Here is an 18,402-nt window from a genome sequence, read left to right as displayed (position 1 = left end):
GGTCTTGGTATGTTGGTAGGAAATGAGTCAGGTCAGTTCCTGAACCACCTTCCCATATCTGTGTTCAGGGGCGCCGCTAAGGGGGGGAAAGTTGGGACAATTCTAAGGGCCCACGCCCTTTAGGGGCCCCCAGAGATCTGAATGGGTGTGGTAGGGGGGCCCAACCTCATATTTTGTCATAGGGCCCAAAATTGCTAGCGGTGCCCCTGTCTGTGTTACACAAAAATATAATGAACTGTGGGCAACTGACCAGAAATCCTGCAGCAAGCTGCCAACATTTACCATGTCTAACCACTATGGATTAATTAGCGACATATCATTATGTTAAATAAGTTCTTCGCCTTTTCTCACAGTCTGCTTTTTTCATTCTGTTACACCAAAGCTTTTCCCTTAACTATGGTTTCATTTTCATAACAGCTCTGTTCTGAGTTTGTGTGATTGCAAACGGTACAGAAAATATTGACATGGGAGTAACACTGGGGGACACATGAAAAATGAAATCTTCCAAGAGCAGATCATCATTCTTCAGATCTGGGCCTTCACCCTGTGGTTTAATGTCCTGCTTCACTCAAATGATTCTGAAGATATTACCAACCCGACAACCTGTGGGAGGGGGGGTGGGGGGGAGGAGGGATTTTGCATCTACCGACATCAGAGTGAGATAATAACCATCCTCTAAATTAAGTAGTTTTACCTAAACATCCTACGTCTGATGTCAGCATGTCCAGAATCTGGCACTATTGACTATTCCATCTCCTGCATTCATTTCTTTGATTGGGTCTTAGGCTGCACGCGACTCCATTTTTTTGTGTTTAATTGCGCCCCCTTTTCAGGATGAGAGTTTTGATTGGGTGCTTGAATGTGGAGAGTTTTGACTGGCCAATTCCAGACAGGTGCTCAGTACCCTCTTGTTTATGTATGTATCATCGCAGGGAATCCGGGATTGAACCCACATCGCTACAATCATTACTACATACCGAGTGAAAGGATTAGCCCCTGGCTCAGAATTCTGCTGAGGGTGGCTCCTTCAGGCCACTGTTTGTAGGGCTCAGCTGCCTGGACAGCTTAGTCAGAGAGACAAAAGGCCACAGCCATCACAGAAGAAAAGACAATCATCATGTCATTGACAACATGTTGCTAACAGAAACAGGCCATTCTACCAATGGCAGCTCGTGAAGGATAAAAAGGTAAGTAATCACACTCAGTAGGAAGACACCTCCTGTGATGACATGACAAGCTGTTGCATGTGTGGATGCTCAGGGGGGAAAACGCCGACATTCTCAGATCTGGAAGGGATCCCGGTCATTTGAGCGAGGCTGTTGATCACCCAGTGGGGGACACCATCATGGGAATCAATGTGCAAAATGAGCGGAGGTGGGATGATGTAAACAGCCAGCACAATGCCGAACGTTCTCTCAGGCTCGTTGAGTTGGCTGCGTGAAAAACGTCCCTGGTGCACCTCATCTCCTCTATGTGTGTCTTCTGTCCGATGAAGAGTGTTGATTCCAGCCAATTGGAGGCTCAAGATGAGCCGGAGGTCTTGCGCGTCGAATTAGGGGTACGGCAAAGCAGAAGAATGGGGGTATATGTGGCCCCGGCCCAAAGGCTGGATGTCTCCGCTGTTGGTGCGGCTCTGCCTAGTGTTCCACGTCCCTGGAAACCATAGTAAGTCCAAGGTTCTGCTCTGTTTCACTCAGTTTGTGTCACACATGCACTGTTTAGGAGGTCGACTGGAGGGGATGAGGAATTACTGATTGGGAGGGGGTTCTTCACATGTTCAGGGACATTTGGTAATAGTCAAGAAGGCAAAACCTAAAAAATGGGTGGAACTGAAGTGTCTGTCACATCTGCTTGGGAGAATCCGTGCTGAGGAAAAGGATCCCAGCAGAGGGTTTGAAGTTAGAATTACTGTTAGTGGCTGCTCATGTACTTTAGGAAGGACTGATCATTGAATTAGCTTCACCGCAGACTCGACTTAGAAAGCACTTTAATGGTGTCCTGTTTGTATTGAGAATATACAATATACAAGAAAACAATGCAGTGCCAAAAGTTGTGAAATTACCATTCAAATCATTGCAATATCTGTCTTAGAAGAAAATTAAAAATAAAGATACTCTCAATGAAATATTTATATGTTGAACATAAAAAAGACAACAAATCGTAAATGGAATACAGATGCTTAGAAGTGCACACATGAGCACCGTAAAATCCGTAGCCAGGATCTGATACCCAGGCTTTGTGGATGCATGAATATTCAATTAGCTGGGATGTCTATAAAATCGTTAGAAATTCTGTCCAGTATGAGGACGTCAGTGTGCGTGAGGGGCCGCTGCTTGTGAATTCTTTATTATAGCCACTTAAATACTTTACAAGTGTATCTGTGTATCTCTGCAGGCCTCTGCAGGCTCTCTAGGAATCATGCGTGCACGATGAAAAAATGTTCAAACTGTGGGGCACAGTGAGGTGTAAAATATACATATTTTCTCTGAAGGTAAGTTTTCAAACCGCCTAGAGAATTCTGTCTGCGACGCTTGCATTTCTGGGTGTGCTTAACAATACTTTCTATATTATTGTTTTGCCAGCCACTGTGTCCGCTCTGTACTGAGTGAAGAATACATCCCTTACACTTTTCATGTAATACTATATAATTCTACGTTACTTTAAATGGTTTACATAAATGTCCCAGTTGCGTGTAGAAATTCTGCCTTTCTACATTTCACTTAATTTGGGAGAGGTGACTGCATAGGGATCAGTTAAAATTTACAGAAAAATGTGCACATCACCTGGGAATAAATGATCATGCTAAGTGTTCTCGGTATACAAACATGACAGAATCCGTAGCTGTTCATTTCCCCTTAACTGCTCCTCTACATTTCCACTCTGTTTTTATTGGTCTGAGTCACAGTTATAACACCCCAGTGTCACTAAAGCTGATTGGTCCTTATATTCCCAGCAAGTTATTTTTAATGCACCCAGGCAGAAACCCATCTGACAGCCCTGCTCTCCCTTCTTCCCGTAACTGCTCTGTACACAGCAGAGAGAAATTGGGGTAGGTTAAGAAGAGTCACGCTCTCTGTCGGACACCTCGTTCCTTGTTCTTCATCCCAGCACTGGAGGAAACCGTTCGGTTGGGGTGGGTGGGGGTATGGGAGGGGCAGTGGGTGGAGCCTCAGCACCAGGCGAAGGTGCGGCCCACCATGCTGAAGAAGCGACGGTTGGGCTCCTTCAAGAAGTGGCAGAGCATGCGCAGAGCTGGCCGGCTGAGCGGGGCGTGTGGCCTCCCCTTGGACTCGTCCAGGCACTTGTCGCGGCCAGCGGAGAACAGGCAGTAGAAGCCCTTGGTGGCGTTGAAGTAGAAGTTGGAGGCACTGATGCGCGGCGGCAACTCCAGGAAGTGCTCCACCCGCTGCAGCTCAGGGAAGGGGTTCCGGATGAGGGCGTCACCATCCACCACGTGGATCTGGGCCCTGGGAAAGTGGGCCATCCAGCGACTGAGGTGCAGGTGATAGAGACTGCGCTGCAGGGCCTTGTAAGCAGGGTTCACAGCGCCGTCCAGCAGCAGCAGTTCTTCCAGAGCAGGGTAAGGCTTGTGGCGCTCCCTGCGGTTGTGCAGGACCTGCGTGTAATCGGACACCAGCCGCTGCGCCGGGTCACGAACGATGAGCAACAGCCGCACGGCCCGGTCCATGGCTCGCACCCTCGCTGGGGCCTGAGGGCTCGCAAAGTACCCAGGAGTTTTCTCCACCGTCAGCTGGCCCGGCAGGGTCACCGGCATCTGGGCACGGTACCAAGCCAGCCCACGGTGGTAATGCTCATCCACATTGAAGAAGTGCACCTCAGCCTTAGCTACCTCCACATCCGGGTGCAGGTTGAGCATCTCCAGCAGTGCCCTCGTGCCGCCCTTTCTCACGCCGATGATGATGGCGCCGGGAAGCCGCTGTGTGGCATTGCCCGGCGGGGATGCCAGCCCACGCATCCCGCGGAGGCACACAGCAAGCCGGGCCTGTAGGAGGAGCAGCAGCAGGAGGGCCAGAAGCAGGTTCCACACCATGACCCCTCCCCCTCAGCCGGGCGGCGCTCAGCAGTCGGGGGGGATCTGCCGATCAGGCCCGGATCATCACCCAAATACTGAACCTGGCAGGATTTAGAAGGGCATCATTGTACTTATATGAGCAAGTATTACATATACTCACAGAGGATCATGAATACTTTCTAGAGATCATGAGTACTTACTACTCATAATGCTTCCAAATGAATCATGTTATAAACATCTTCATGTTCTTTTAGTCCTGAAAGAGCAGCAAATCATTTCTTTGCAAAGAAGCACCCTGTCGGACATGCTGCAATGGGGGGGGGGCGACTCTCTCTTTCAGACAGTGTTTAACGCCCATACGAGTGCCCATACTCTCTGTTGGTACTAAAGCACCGAAACATTAATCTTAAAACCGATCTGCAGGCAACCGTGCCATGTGGGAGCGGTAAAATTAGACCAAAGGGTTTGATTATAAATACTTTATTTTGGAATCCTAGGAGGATGGACACAGTTCATGAATTCAGCCTCATAATTAAAGCAGATGGAAAGACAGTAAAGGATAACTCTATCCGCCACATAGTCTCAGAGGTATATCTGTCAGTTATATTTCATTCTTAATGCAACTTCATTATGCTATATCAGTGGAACCAGATCCGACATCTAGCCCAGCACCTCCACCAGGTTCAGCTGCCTGGTTGTCCCCCATTTTCTCTCCATGCTAACTATGGTCCTGGACACCTCCTCATCACAACGGATAGTTATACATAGATGCAAATCATTTAACAGTATTTAAAAGCCTACATTTACCTCTTCGTTCTTCTACATGGCCTGATAGAGCAATTCATTGCAATCATTGCAATTGACTCAAAAATCTTTGTAATTCCTAATATTTTACTGTTATGTTCTATTTATGAATATAGCCATAGTCTTAAATGAAATATTTAAAATGCTATATAAAGTGTTTTTGTCAGGCCATCTCAGTTACAATCGGTGATTTTTTTTCTTCTTCTCTCCATTGTCTCAGCAAAACAACCGCCTGGCTCTGCATCTTGGAGGGTGGGGGAGGGTCAGAACTCCCCGAGAGACACCTAATGGCCTCACTGGGACAGCAAACCTGCACGCAGCGCAGCACCTAGGAAACGCCTCCAGTTTGCTTCCTGTGTCTCCCGCTAAAAGCAGGACCTCTACCCACTGTCATATTTCTCTGTGAAATGTTTGATTAAATTTACCTTGCTGGTACAAATAAAGAAACCTGAACCTAACCTGACCCTGACTATGGAAACAAAAATTAAATAATGTATTGCACTCTATAGCTGGGAAATTAACAAGAACATTTGCCAAAATATGTTTTTATTTGTATTAATTTTTATTTTTTGCCTTTTTTGTCCAAAGGGTCTTCAGCGTGGCAGCATTTATCAATCTGCTCATCTCGGACAAAAAAACCTCCCTCACCAGTTTCCCTTTTTCCTTTTTGCCCACCATAATTACCCCTGTGGGAGACATGGCAGCTCCTCTGCCTTCTGTGTCTCCTGCTCTGTGTTTGTCTGCATCTGTGCGAGAAGCGACGCCGTCACCATCATCATCATCATCATCATCACCATTACACACACCATCAGCTCTCCATTATGCTGCTTTAACGTGTCCTTTCATTTGTTTCCAAATCTGTGTGCTCTTATCTTTTATGTTTCCACAGCGACATAATATTCAGCTGATGGTCGGCATTTCCTGCTGTGGACGTTGCATGAATGATTTCGGCACCAGCCATCAGGAAGCTGGGCGGTCAGCTGTAGATTCATTGCTTGGTCTTCAGTGGTTTCAAAACACCCTTAAAGTTCCTAAGTATCGTTGTATTTATTCAGGTTCAGTGTTTTGTTGAGGCTCTAGTGGACATGCGTGTGTGTGTGTGTGTGTGTGTGTGTGTGTGTGTGTGCGCGCATGCCTTTCACTGTAAGGCAGGAGCAAATCATTGTTTACAGACCCACATCATCAATGTCAATGTAATTTGCTTTAACTTAAATAACAAGTGGGTGATTTTTCAGCCTCAGTTATTCGAATGAGAGCATCGCCCTCTCCATTGGGGGTTTCTACACTCACGGGTCTCTGAATGAGTCAGATCGAGCAGAGACCTCCAATAGGCCCGACATCACGCTCCCCCATCGGATCCCGGTGCCCTGGTCCCTGGTGAGCTGCACACCACTTCCAGCACTGCTAATGAACAGCTCCTCGGCCCTGCACACCTGCGCACCCACCTCTGCGGCGACCCTGCAGTGCAGCGCCATGCATTAACCCGTGTCCCTTATGCATTTAACAGCACGTCCTCCAATCGCATGCATATCTGTCACGGCGGTGTGGGCCTTAGCGTACTCTAGAATGTATCCTTCAGGGGAACGTTTGTACTACGAATTTCTCATGGTGTCTTGAAGCTTTTAAACAGCCACTTAGTATTAGTGAGGTTTCAGAGAAAGAAAATTAGAAATCAGTTCACAGCAGAGAGTAAGTTGGGATATAAGGTATAACAGGTGTTAAGTTAATGCTTAATAGTCATATCCACTGATACACATGGACTCAGGGAAGACTAATAGCAAATAATGAGCTAATTTGAATGAGTATGGATGTAATTGGTTAATACATGGTTTGGATACATATCAAAAGGTAATAAAAGGAAAATGTATATAATTGTTTTATTCTATGGATTTTGAAAATAGGATACGATGTTTCTGCAGAACCGCTGCGTTGCATACTCGATAAATCGATAAATTAGAATAAAGTGTCACAGTCACAGAGCACTCAACTGGTTGATTGAAGCAAAACCTTGGACTGGATTTGTACTTTCTGGACCTGAACTTGCCACCTCTGCTTTTAGGACATACTTACATTGGCCTGGTTGCCTTGAACTGTGCCTGAGGACGATTCTCCCCCCTCCCCCACTGGTCTGCATTCACGTTGCGTTTAAAGTTCCAGGCCCGAGCATGCTTTCATCATCATCATGCAACTTTTTGTATTGAAGAAAACATATCACAATGGAGTTCATGAGTAATGTGCTTATTTTGCAACTTCTGGGTATGGTGACACGCAACTTTCTTAGAGATTTATTGAGTATGCAAAGTAACGATTTTCATTTAATCATACTGCACATCATATAAGAAGGCAGACTCGTATTTTACCAAATGTCTCAGAGCTTTTGTGTCGGGCATCCAGCTGTTGCTGGATACGCTCATCAGCCCAAATATCCAGCAAGCACTGCACTTCTGCTGTACACCTGTAACATCTAGTGTTTAAAACCAGGATAACCATTGTATAAAAGCAGACATCCAGCACATCAAACTGAGACGTCTAGGACATCAAACCACGATATCCATTGTCTCAAACTCCCATCAAAGATGAATGTCATCCTCCAAGTTTTATAAGCTGTGCTCTGGACATCCTATAGACAGTGACCTTCAGTACATGTTTACAGCCTTTGTAGCTGGCTGACTGGCTGAGCTCCTAGACATCAGCCATCTCCCCCCAGCTCCCTGTGAAGACCCCATACATCATGCTCCATTGCCCAGGAGGTGGCAGGCCGTGGAAGATTTCAATCGTATCAAGCGGCTGCACAGACCCCCGTGGCCCGTGCTTTTCTCAGTGACGGCAGGGCTCTGATTAAAGGGCCTTTTTCTCTGATTCCTTTCTTTTTTTCTCTCTCCATCTGATTAGACATCTCTCACAGCCCTGGTCTGAAAGGAGTCGGTCTGTCCCAGGGTCAGCCTGCAGAGTCTGGCCGACTTCCTCTCCATTACCTTGGCAAGTGCTGCAGTGTGTACTGGACATGAGCTGACCGAGCTCAGGGGACAGAGGCCTTCCCAGTGCACCTGCGACAAGCCATTTCAGCCCAAACTGCTCACCCACTGACTCCTGTATCTCGTTTTCTCCCTTATTCTACATTTCTGGAATAGTATTGTTATTAATCAGCAAAGCCATATTTGAGGATCAAGATCCTGCACTGAAGCTAGCCCAATCAATCTAGTTTAATAGTTTAAATAGCCTCCTTGCAGTCAATATGCATTGCAGACTGCATGCTAATGACTCTGATATACATTAGCGATTATAGTGTTGCAATTAAATTACAGCAATAGCAAAAGATGCACACTTTGGGAATTATTTAAATAATAATAATAGCAAAATCACGGACTGACATGATTGAACGATGGAACACGAAATGGACAGCTGGATAGCAGTCAGCACTGTCACACCAGAATGGCTGCCCTGCCGCCTGACATAACCAGAGAAGATGAGCCCAGTCCAGAACTGTAAGTGTGCAAATACAGCCCACAGCAACACGCTGAGTAAGGCACTGGACTGCAGTGTCATAACACCTATACGCTGGCATCTTCTGCAGTAAGAGTAGCACAGCAAATTTGCAATTAACACAGCAGATTCACAAAACTGTCTATCCGGCATATTCGCCACTGGCTGAAGCAGTGGTGTGCATCTTAATTACTAATGAGGACAATTCATTGATCACTTAGTTGGTAATATGAGGCAAGCTTTGTGTGTGTACAAAATAGGTAAAAACGACATCTTCACTAACAGTGTAAAAAAATATCGTGGTGTATTATGGATACAAAATAATCTAAGTAGTACCTGATTATATTGATGTAGTATTCATTGTCAAAATTACAAGTGGTTACAGCATCGTCTTAAGAACAACACAAATCTGCATTGCTGGACTGAAGTATTCCCTGCACTGGCGGAGCCAATGGGAACCCTGGCAAAAGAGAGTGTGTCCGTCTATGTGAATGCATTGTCTTTAACTGTGGTTTTAAGTTTTGAATTGAATATTTCAATGTGATCAGCATGCAAAATGCTGGTTTATTTCTTTGAGATACAGTATATTGGGATTTCAAAATTTTTGGCCAATGTCAGCTTCCGTTGGGTGGATTTTAAGCAGACTGGGCTGGAGATTTTTGCTGAACCAGCCAAAATTGCGCGGGCTTGAATAGTTATGGTGTGCAGGCTGTATCGGGCTCTAAACTGCGACCTTTTATTGAGAATACAAGATTTTAAATTTCACTTGGTTGCACCTGTGTCAGTGTATAACCCTATTATTCAAACCACAGCCTTCCTTTACCTGTGAGCCAGGTGTGAAGCCTCTGGCCAATCAGAATCAGTAATTATTAAACTAACTACTAGGGAGAACTGAAAACAAGGCCTGGATTTGGACTAGAGGTCCAGATTTGAATAACCATGGTGTATAATAATCACTAGGATGTTTTGCTCCTGCACTGTTTTGTACTTGAATTGTGGGTGATTTTTTTTCTTCTTCCCTGGTTTAGTGTGTCTTTTTTGCTGAATTGGTCTCTCCTTACCTGCATCGGGGAGAATGTACATATATGTGCACCGATGATAAAACGTGCAAAACCGTGGTGTTGAAAAAGGAGGCGGTCTATGGCTGATAATTAAAAAAAAATCTAAATACAAAGAAGAGGATGCAGGTGGAGACGGAGAGTCAGAGAGGTCCCGAGGCAGACACAAGTGACGATGAGAGTCATGTTATTAAAGCTAATGTTCAGGTTCAAATATTTGACGAGAACAGCAATTTACCTCCTTCACATTCGCGAGTTGGCGTGCCCAATTAAATGGAATATTTTTGGAGAAACTCAAACGATGCGTAAGCCAAAACAATAACGAAAATGATTCTGGTCACATAAAATCATATAATATATAAATATTAGTAATACGTAATATTCATTAATGTAAGTGCACATTAAAGGTCTTAGCTTGGGTATGCCGTACATCTCACTAACCAGCTTCACTCAGCTGTCTGAGTGACAGCATGCAAGGTCACTGATTATTTACCATGCTGCACCAAAAAAGTAGGGTGCGACCAAGTCATATGCTGGTGCGACCAACTGAGAAAGCTGGTAGCAGCAGTGTTACCACTGGAAAACCCTGTGTGTCACGGCCCGATCATTTCGATCCTCCTGTGTGCCACGCGCTGATCGTTTCGATCCTCCTGTGTGCCACGCCCCGATCGTTTCAATCCTCCTGTGTGTCACGTCCGATCGTTTCAATCCTCCTGTGTGTCACGCCCCGATCATTTCAATCCTCCTGTGTGTCACGCCCCGATCATTTCGATCCTCCTGTGTGCCACGCGCTGATCGTTTCGATCCTCCTGTGTGCCACGCCCCGATCATTTCGATCCTCCTGTGTGCCACGCCCCCTCTCTACCTCGTGTGGAATCCCCGTGTTTCCAGCTGTTTCTAGTTGTGTAAATTGTTGTTACGTATTTACAGTAAGTCTGCTCCCACTTCCCCGCTCCGTAACCCCCACTTTGTGACACTGTGTATGTTATTTTTTCACTTCTTGGTATTATGCATTACAGTATCTATACATCCTATGCATATAAAACACCCAGTGAGAATGTCTGCTATAATAAACTGTGATAAGTGGTGCATCTCCTGCCAATCTGACTTTTCACCCTGATGTTACCTTCTGGATATGCTCCTGGTCCACATTCCTAGTCAGTGATTCTGACCCAACATGTTCAGTTTTATTGTACTGAAAAGTATTAAATATCTGAACAGTCTCTGCATGTTGGAGACCCAGTGAACAGGATAACTTCTGCCGCAGGTGCTTTGTTTGTCTTTGTTGCACTGGGTACTGGAGCAGATTTTACATCATAGGTTTAGCAAAGCTTATAACTAACAGTTTTAATTGTCGATGAATTATCCTGGCACCCCATCATCTACCCCTTGCCATATGCCCTGTACTGCCTGGGAAAAGTTTAATCTATTTAGAGGTACTAGCCTTTGATCTGAATATGTTGAGTGTTCAAGATTACTTCATAGGACTTGAGTGTTTCCTGGGGATGGATCCTAACACGATTCTGCAAAATGTAAACCTTACAGCCTCTGGCCCACTATCACCGAAAGTCAGCCACCAGTGCTCATATCTTCCAGGCTCCACTCCCGCTGACCAGTGTTACCGTACAACATCTGCCTATTGTCAGTGTGTGTCGGGCACTGATGATCTGTGGTCACGCTCGTGCCAGCCTACCACCCAGAAGCCAGATGAAAGGACTGCGGGCCCGTCAATAATGCTGCATGTCCCTGACAATTAGATTTGGGTCCCCTGCCTTGTAGTCACAGTAGCCATGTGTGAGACGTCTCAGTGATGCCCGGCACCTGTGGTTCAGTCTTTCGTAATCAGCAGCACCTCCAGCATCGCATCCCCTGTTCTTTGTTTTATTTAACATGAACATTTGTGAAGCGAATAAACAGATAAATGGAGAAACTTAAGATATTTATGGTTGGATTAAGGGGAGGAGTTCAGATGAGTACTGAAGATGTATGAGAACATGGTGAAGAGGAACATACCATATCTCCCAGGGTTTGGGGAGGAACAGATTGTTGTTAGGCTGCCAGTCATGCTGGGTATGCCACTTGCTATAGCAGCCTTGGGTTAGAAAAACAATAGCGGCTCATGCCTGGAACTGGCATCCCTCCAGGATGTACCTCAGTCTTGTGTTCAGTGCAGTCTGGGATTGTCTACACTGGTATGGCATCACGTTGAAACATGTCCACAGCAAACCCCAAGGCTACATTGCAGTAATAATGGCGATGGTGTATAGTGGTAACCCTGTGTACCTAAAACAACCTTTAAAGAAACTACCTATTTCGTGCAGCTCTGGCATCCTATAGGTCAGTGTTTTTCAACCCAGTCCTCCAGTGGTCCATATTTTTGCTCCCTTCCAGCTCCCAGCATAGCCGTACCAGGTATTTTTTACATTAAAGTCATCTCTGATCATACACGACCACATCAATGTGGTCCAAACCATCCCTAACCCCCCATCTCCCCCAAACACATATGGTCCTCCCAAATTATTGGTAGGGACATGCCCCTACTGTCCATACCCAAATCCATGGTCTTGGCTAAGTCTTAAACCAATAGCAGTGAATTGCTATGGGGGGGAGGGGGTGATAGAGCACATTCCTCTACACTCCAGTCTCATTTTCTACACCCTATTCAGCAGTCCCATTTTTGTGAGCATGTAAAATTAAACCCACCCAATCATGATCTGTCATATTACACGGGAAGGTGATCTCGATTGGCACTGCACATTAGTGGGGTTAATAATGAAGATGGTCTCCCCTCCCAGTGACCAAACATTAAATAGTAATGCATCAGTCAACTGTCCCCCTCTTCAGTATGGATAAGAAACCTACCCTGATGGCTGTCATGTGGATGGCAGAAAGCCCTGCAGGTGGACAGAGGAGATGTATCATGAAGCTGTCAGTCTTCAACTGCAATGTACTGTATCCCTTTAAAAGGGCTCGTGGTTGGCTCACAGAATTGGGGTGATACAGTGAGATACAGTGAGGATGGGCAGATATAATAGGCTCTGAGTCCATGAGTAAAGTCACACCATAATGGGCAGTTTGACTGAATAACATATTCCTGGGGTAACTACATAAGACCCACAGTAGACTCTTCAATGTTCCCTCTTACATCAGTGGTCAAGAATGACCAGAAGCAACCTTTTGTTCAGCATAATCAGAGCATTTACATGAGGCTTCTATCATTTTTCCTGATGCATGACATGCTGGTGATGTATCATAGATTCAAGGAAATCATTCAATCATATGTTTAGTGAAATGTAATGAAATTAATCCAACAACTGGAAATATATCAGTGTTAAACACTGATTAATTAATTATTGTGGGAAAATTGTGGAAACACCTAGCATTTCTGGGATTACACTTTAAAAATGACTACATGATATTGGCAGTAATGTTTATAAAGAAATCAAGGAATGTCTACAAATATCATACACTGGACAATAAAATACGTAACTGCAGTAACTAGAATGAAGTTCTGTAGTCTTTAAAAATTGGAAGTGTTTTCACAATTTATTAACATTGTATTAACTATTTATTATTCAGTATGTATATTATTGTTTCAGTATTTGCATAACAGACATGGGTATATTCATATTTTTTTTATTAAAGAATAACATTGATTAACTGCGTATCCAATGCAATTACTATTACTGGGTGTTCAAAATGTAGTTATTTATCTATTTCTGTACTGCTTGTCCTATTCAGGGTCACGGGGGGGTCTGGAGCCTATCCCAGAACCTACAGGCACAAGGCAGAGAACAAGCCAAGATGGGATGTCAGCTCATAACAGGGCAAACACACACCATTTACACACACCTATGAAGCCAAATTAAATTAAGGGGGGTACATGTCCCCCCCTTCCCCATGGTTCCAATACCCCTGTGCATATCAAGTAAACATTGCAGTCCAGTAATATCTGGGGCACTGTTGCATCAGGTTAATAGGGGTTATATGATAAATGCATGGATGAGAGAATTAAGCTGGCTCATGGTTTAGAGGCCGTCATTGGATGTGTACTGGTGTAGCAGCCCAGAACAAAGTAGACAACCAGCTAAAGTAGCAAGTTGTAGGAAAAGCTTAACCGGAAAATCAATCTAATCTGTGGGAGTGTAGCGCTACGAAATTTTGAAAATGAATGCATTTTAACAGTATCACATTTTGACTGTTCAGGGCTTGCTGTGTTGGTGAGCAGGGCTGTAACCCTGCATCATCTTGTCATCCGTGTTGATGGTCAATCTCCCAGCCAGACTGAGCCCCCCCGCCCCCCCCCCCCCCCCAGTCCTCTCCAGAAGCAGCCATAAGTAATCACAAGTAATGCTGACACATCCTGTCTCCCTCTTAATGCCATGTAATATGCTTAAGGACCTGTAATGGACTGATACCCGGAGGTGTTGGAAACCCTATTAAGTGGGTGGTACTGGGGTCTTCATTGCCCCTGCCCCCCAGTTGCATCATTTTGCTACCTGGAGAATGTGGATCAATTGAGAGTATTGCCAGGGGGAGGGTCTTCAAGGCACACCATTTCCTCAGTCCTAAAGTAAAGAGTTTTGCCTCCTGCAGGAAGCATGGAAGTCGTGCGTGAGCCTTGTGATGAGCAAAGTCAGCCTCATATGTACGCGGAAGCCAAGAGCTGAAGCTTGCTTGCAAGTTTTGGGCTAAATTTCTCCGGACGGAACCGACACCATGCTGGTTTGAAGCCAGAGGGATCAAACAACTCATCTTCGTCCACTGACTCAATCGTGAAATTGACAAATTTTTTTTCCTGAAAATAGGCTAAATGCTTCCACATCCAGGTCAGCCTGCATTTGTAGTGGCTGCCAGTAGCGGCTGCTTTATCTAGGGATACGGCACACATCTGAAATAGATATCCTACTTCTCATTAGCCTTTTGGTTCTTAGGCCTGTCTTGTAAAGACGCTGCAGCCTGCCTCCTGCTAATTTCTTCTTGGAGAGTTACACACTTTTTCTCCATATCACGCATAAACAGTCTCGGAACCTGTCTGATGGCACTGCAGTCGTGTATGATCAGTGAAATCAATTCAGTCACTGCACGAGATGAATTTGTGAAGGCATTGCTTGCATTACTGCTAGCAGTCTTGCATTTCAAATGAGGGAAATTCAACAACATATGCCTTATTGCTGCTGTGGTCTCATCAATGTAACGCCAGTCTTAAATGAATATGGCTTCCAGGTTCATACTTTCCTAATGTGAATTATTCAGCTCAGTGGTCATACATATAGCGTGAAATGGAGAAAGAGATTAAACTCTTGGATATAACTTAATTGCAAAAAAATCATAAAAGATTAATTTTTCTTCCATATGATAATTCAGTGAGCTCTGAATGAGACCTGTGAATTTGGGAGGAGAGGCTAATCTCTAACCGGGCGGGTTTATTTTGCACTGGAAGGCTTTAATCCCCCGTTTTCCCCCTTTGTCTGGTGACAGTGAGCTTCCTCTCAGCGCACTTGTCCCACCAGTGGGCCTCGTTAGCGCCGCAGTCTGGCTGTTCTCCGTGGGCTTTCCCTGACAGACTGCCGCGTGATTCTCAGAGAGCAGGCCAGAGAGACTCTGATTACTCAAAGTATGTTTTCATCACCGAGGTCTCAAGAGTTTCTCTTAGCAGAATGTCATTAAGCGCTCACACCTGGCTGTATATGAGGACAGAAATCTAAAGTAATTGTGTGTGAATTTAAGTTTTTTAGTTTAGAAATTCTTAGAGGTACTAGCCTTTGATTAGCTCATTCGCCGCGATATATGATATTTTAATAACGCAAGACTTTAAGCATCACTTACTCAGATGAATGCAGCCTTTGTTATCTTGAGTTCACATTAAACTCCTGTCTGTCACCACGGAAACATCCATTAACTCTTCAACACTCAAATATCATATAAATAACTTTTAAACTTCGCCTTTCAGCTGACAGTTTGGGAATAAAGGAGTAGAATCTCAAATCTCTCCCCCCCTCCCTCAGTGGTCCTCGGAGATGGTGCCCGTTTTCAACATCTTCATGTCCAAGGACTGTGACTCCTGCATTTTCTGCTACACAAGCAGCGAGGGCGGCCCAGACCAGAGTCTGTGAGGCGCAGGGGTGGCTTACCTGTGTCTGTGTGGCTCCTCTGCACCTCTCTCAGTCCCGGTCCACCAAGTCGGGGTCTTTTGTTTCGCTGACACTTTTTCAGGGATCCCTCTTTTTGTCTCTTGTTCCAGCTCTTCCTTTTTCCCCTGTCTGAGTGTCCAGCTGCCGGCCCTGTTGGGGGACTTGTGACTCGTAAGGGAAGGCAACGCGTGGACCTGGCTGCAGCTCACTGAGGGGGAGATAAAGAGAGAGAGGGACTGTAAGAGAGAGAGAAAAAGAAATTGAGAGAGAGACTGAGAGAGAGACTGAGAGAGAGACTGAGAGAGGGAGAGAGAACCTCAGACTGTGCTGCTGAGCAGGCAAAGCGAGAGAGCGAGTGAGTGAGGTAGGGGGAGAGGGAGCGTAAACATATCTTCTCCTGGGGGAAATTCTCCCTAACCCGCCTTTTACCCCTCTCTCCCTCTTTCCATTTGCTTCGCTTTCATTCCCAATTCCTTCTCTTCCTGACCTCTATTCACTTCCCTGCCTTTTCACTCTCTCGCTTAGTCCCACTGTGCCATTAATTTCTAAACGCCGTTCTTATCTCCACTCCCATCCCAGCCTCGTCTCTGAGTTCACCCCTGTCTCTCCGTTCAAAGTTACACAGGCGGTTTTTGCGTTTGCTTTTAACAATTATTTTTTTCATTCATTTAACATGTACTGGACAACATTCTTTGGTTGACCAAGAAAAAATAAGAAGGACGGTGACAGGCAGTGATCTGCAGCAGGATTAATGTACAGGACTGTGAAAATGTACTGCTTCCCAATCGGCCTGTCGTTCAGCTGCCCTCAACTATATCTAAGCTCCAGTCTGCAGGGAGAGGCCAAGAAACATATTTATAAATATATTCACTTCAGAAATTTTGGATCACTGGAGCACCCCCACGCACTCCTAACTGCCAGCGTTCATGCTGTCTCTGTTAGTCAGCACTGTGCTAAAAGGCTAGTTAACCTCACCTTCCTGCTCAGTACTGTGCTAAGAGGCTAGCTAACCTCACCTTCCTGATCAGTACTGTGCTAAGAGGCTAGCTAACCTCACCTCCCTGCTCAGCACTGTGCTAGGAAGCTAGCAAACCTCACCTCCCTGCTCAAAGCTGTGCTAAGAGGCTGGCTAACCTCACCTCCCTGCTCAGCACTGTGCTAGGAAGCTAGCAAACCTCACCTCCCTGCTCAAAGCTGTGCTAAGAGGCTGGCTAACCTCACCTCCCCGCTCAGCATTGCACTGAGGCTAGCTAACCACACTGAGCAGCATGCTAAGAAGCTAGCTAACTTCATTCCCCACTTGAAGCTTCTACCTTATGTTATTCTCTCTTTTCTTTTGAAAAGTTTCATATTTTATTTTACAGACACATGAATTTCAAAAGGTAGGAAGGAAGATAACCCTGCTTAATGTGAGAGTGGAACCTGGTACTGTAAGTTTGCTAAATAATGAAAACATTACCCTTTTCCTTAGTTTGGTCATGATTTCGACTTGTCAGAGAGATTAAGGTGTGAAGAAATTTTTATAATTTCTCTTTTTTGTGGACAGTTTTCACTGCAAGATTTGTTGGATTTTATAAAGGTTCCTATCCATCCACTCAAAAAAAGTATATTAATATTGACATTTTAGAATCAATAGTTACGTAAAGACATAATACTCAAATCCAGATATATTAACATCCAGATTCTTGAATTTGCAGTCATTACAGAAATTGGTAAGAACTTTGTTAAGATCAGTAGCAAGTCGACTCATCATGAGTTGACACTACCAATCATGGCTGAAAGTCACCAGTGTGGAAGTGCTTTGGGGAGGATGGTCGAGTGAATCCCAGCATCAGGCGGTGGCCAAGCCCAGCACTGTCCGATGGGCAGCGGCTACACTTAACACACCGGTCACCTGTAAAGATACAGATGAGTGAGAGGAGAGGCACTGCAGATTATGAAACCCGTTTCCAAGTCATTCTGAATGTTGTAGACATTTTTACTCCTGAAACAGGAGCTCCATCAGAGAAGATGGTATAATCAGAGTAGAGAAGATATTCATAAATGATATATGATAGCACTGAGAGCCTTTCTTCACAAGTCTTTACATTTAATCTGAGACATGTTAAACACGGGTGCGATTTGTCAACCTTAGATGTTTAATTTGCTCCAAAAGCAGAAATTAGCAAAAAACAGCACGATGTTCCACGTAATGAGATTTGCAGAGTACTGAGCCATGCCTGAGTGCAGCCCTCTCTGCGCCTTCACATCCAACAGCGTGCAGCTCATTTCCATGAGATCTGGTAGCTCACCTTCATTATTTACCAAGGCAGGAAGCCCAACCTCACCGCAGCTTCATTAAAGCAGAACAGCCAGCTGATGCTCAGGTAGATGAACGCGTTATTTTTAAAGTCTCACTGCTTCTACGCTTGTTAGTTCAGTCTGTGATAATTACTCTATCGTCAGGGGACCCCTACTGTTTTGAGCATGTTATTACACATTAAATTGTTCAGTCCTGGCTCAGCAGCTCAGGGCTTTTCAAGCAACAAGGGATGCATAACTGACTGACGTTCATACTAAATAATAGTAGGTAATATTTTAAGCTTGGTTTATCCATCTTCTAACTACTTATCCTGGTCAGGAACACAACATAGAGCGCAAGGCTGGGGTACGGCCTAAATCGGATGCTAGTCTAACACAGGAGACATTTGCATTCTATGGGAAATTTAGAGACGCCAGTTAGCCTAACTGCATGGGTTGGACTGCAGGAGGAAACTTGCCCAACACATGGAGATCATGTGAACAGTGTTGCCTATTGTGCCAGCCGAGTTTTGTTTGTATTAGAAGCAAATGAATAATTAACAAACCACAACACACCACAAAGAGCAGGAATGACACTGTAAAAAACTGA

General features: G+C 45.0%; 1 protein-coding gene across 3 annotated transcripts; it reads right to left on the bottom strand.

Annotated features, from left to right (window-relative positions):
* Positions 1-1,970: 1,970 nt before the first annotated feature.
* hs3st1l2 (heparan sulfate (glucosamine) 3-O-sulfotransferase 1-like 2) lies at positions 1,971-17,879 on the bottom strand. Of its 3 annotated transcripts, XM_048987711.1 has the most exons (4): positions 17,804-17,879; positions 17,279-17,406; positions 15,513-15,720; positions 1,971-4,134 (listed from the first exon to the last, which is right to left on the bottom strand). In XM_048987711.1, exon 4 carries the CDS (start codon positions 4,049-4,051, stop codon positions 3,170-3,172), a length of 882 nt encoding a protein of 293 aa, XP_048843668.1. In that variant the 5' UTR covers positions 4,052-4,134; positions 15,513-15,720; positions 17,279-17,406; positions 17,804-17,879; the 3' UTR covers positions 1,971-3,169. The 3 variants fall into 3 exon arrangements, 2 of the variants coding, with proteins under 2 accessions (XP_048843668.1, XP_048843659.1); XM_048987702.1 differs by lacking the exons at positions 17,279-17,406; positions 17,804-17,879 and adding an exon at positions 15,829-15,994; XR_007384182.1 differs by lacking the exons at positions 1,971-4,134; positions 17,279-17,406; positions 17,804-17,879 and adding an exon at positions 12,930-13,152 and having other exon boundaries at positions 15,513-15,809.
* Between the last annotated feature and the right edge of the window lie 523 nt (positions 17,880-18,402).

Source organism: Brienomyrus brachyistius, chromosome 2, assembly GCF_023856365.1.
Source record: "Brienomyrus brachyistius isolate T26 chromosome 2, BBRACH_0.4, whole genome shotgun sequence".
NCBI lineage: Eukaryota > Metazoa > Chordata > Actinopteri > Osteoglossiformes > Mormyridae > Brienomyrus > Brienomyrus brachyistius.
Note: the sequence above shows the minus strand (reverse complement) of the source record. Positions and strands in the feature narration are given on the sequence as shown.

Excerpts from the sequence above, each read along its gene's own strand:
- hs3st1l2 (XM_048987711.1), bottom strand. The coding sequence starts at position 4,051 with ATGGTGTGGAACCTGCTTCTGGCCCTCCTGCTGCTGCTCCTCCTACAG.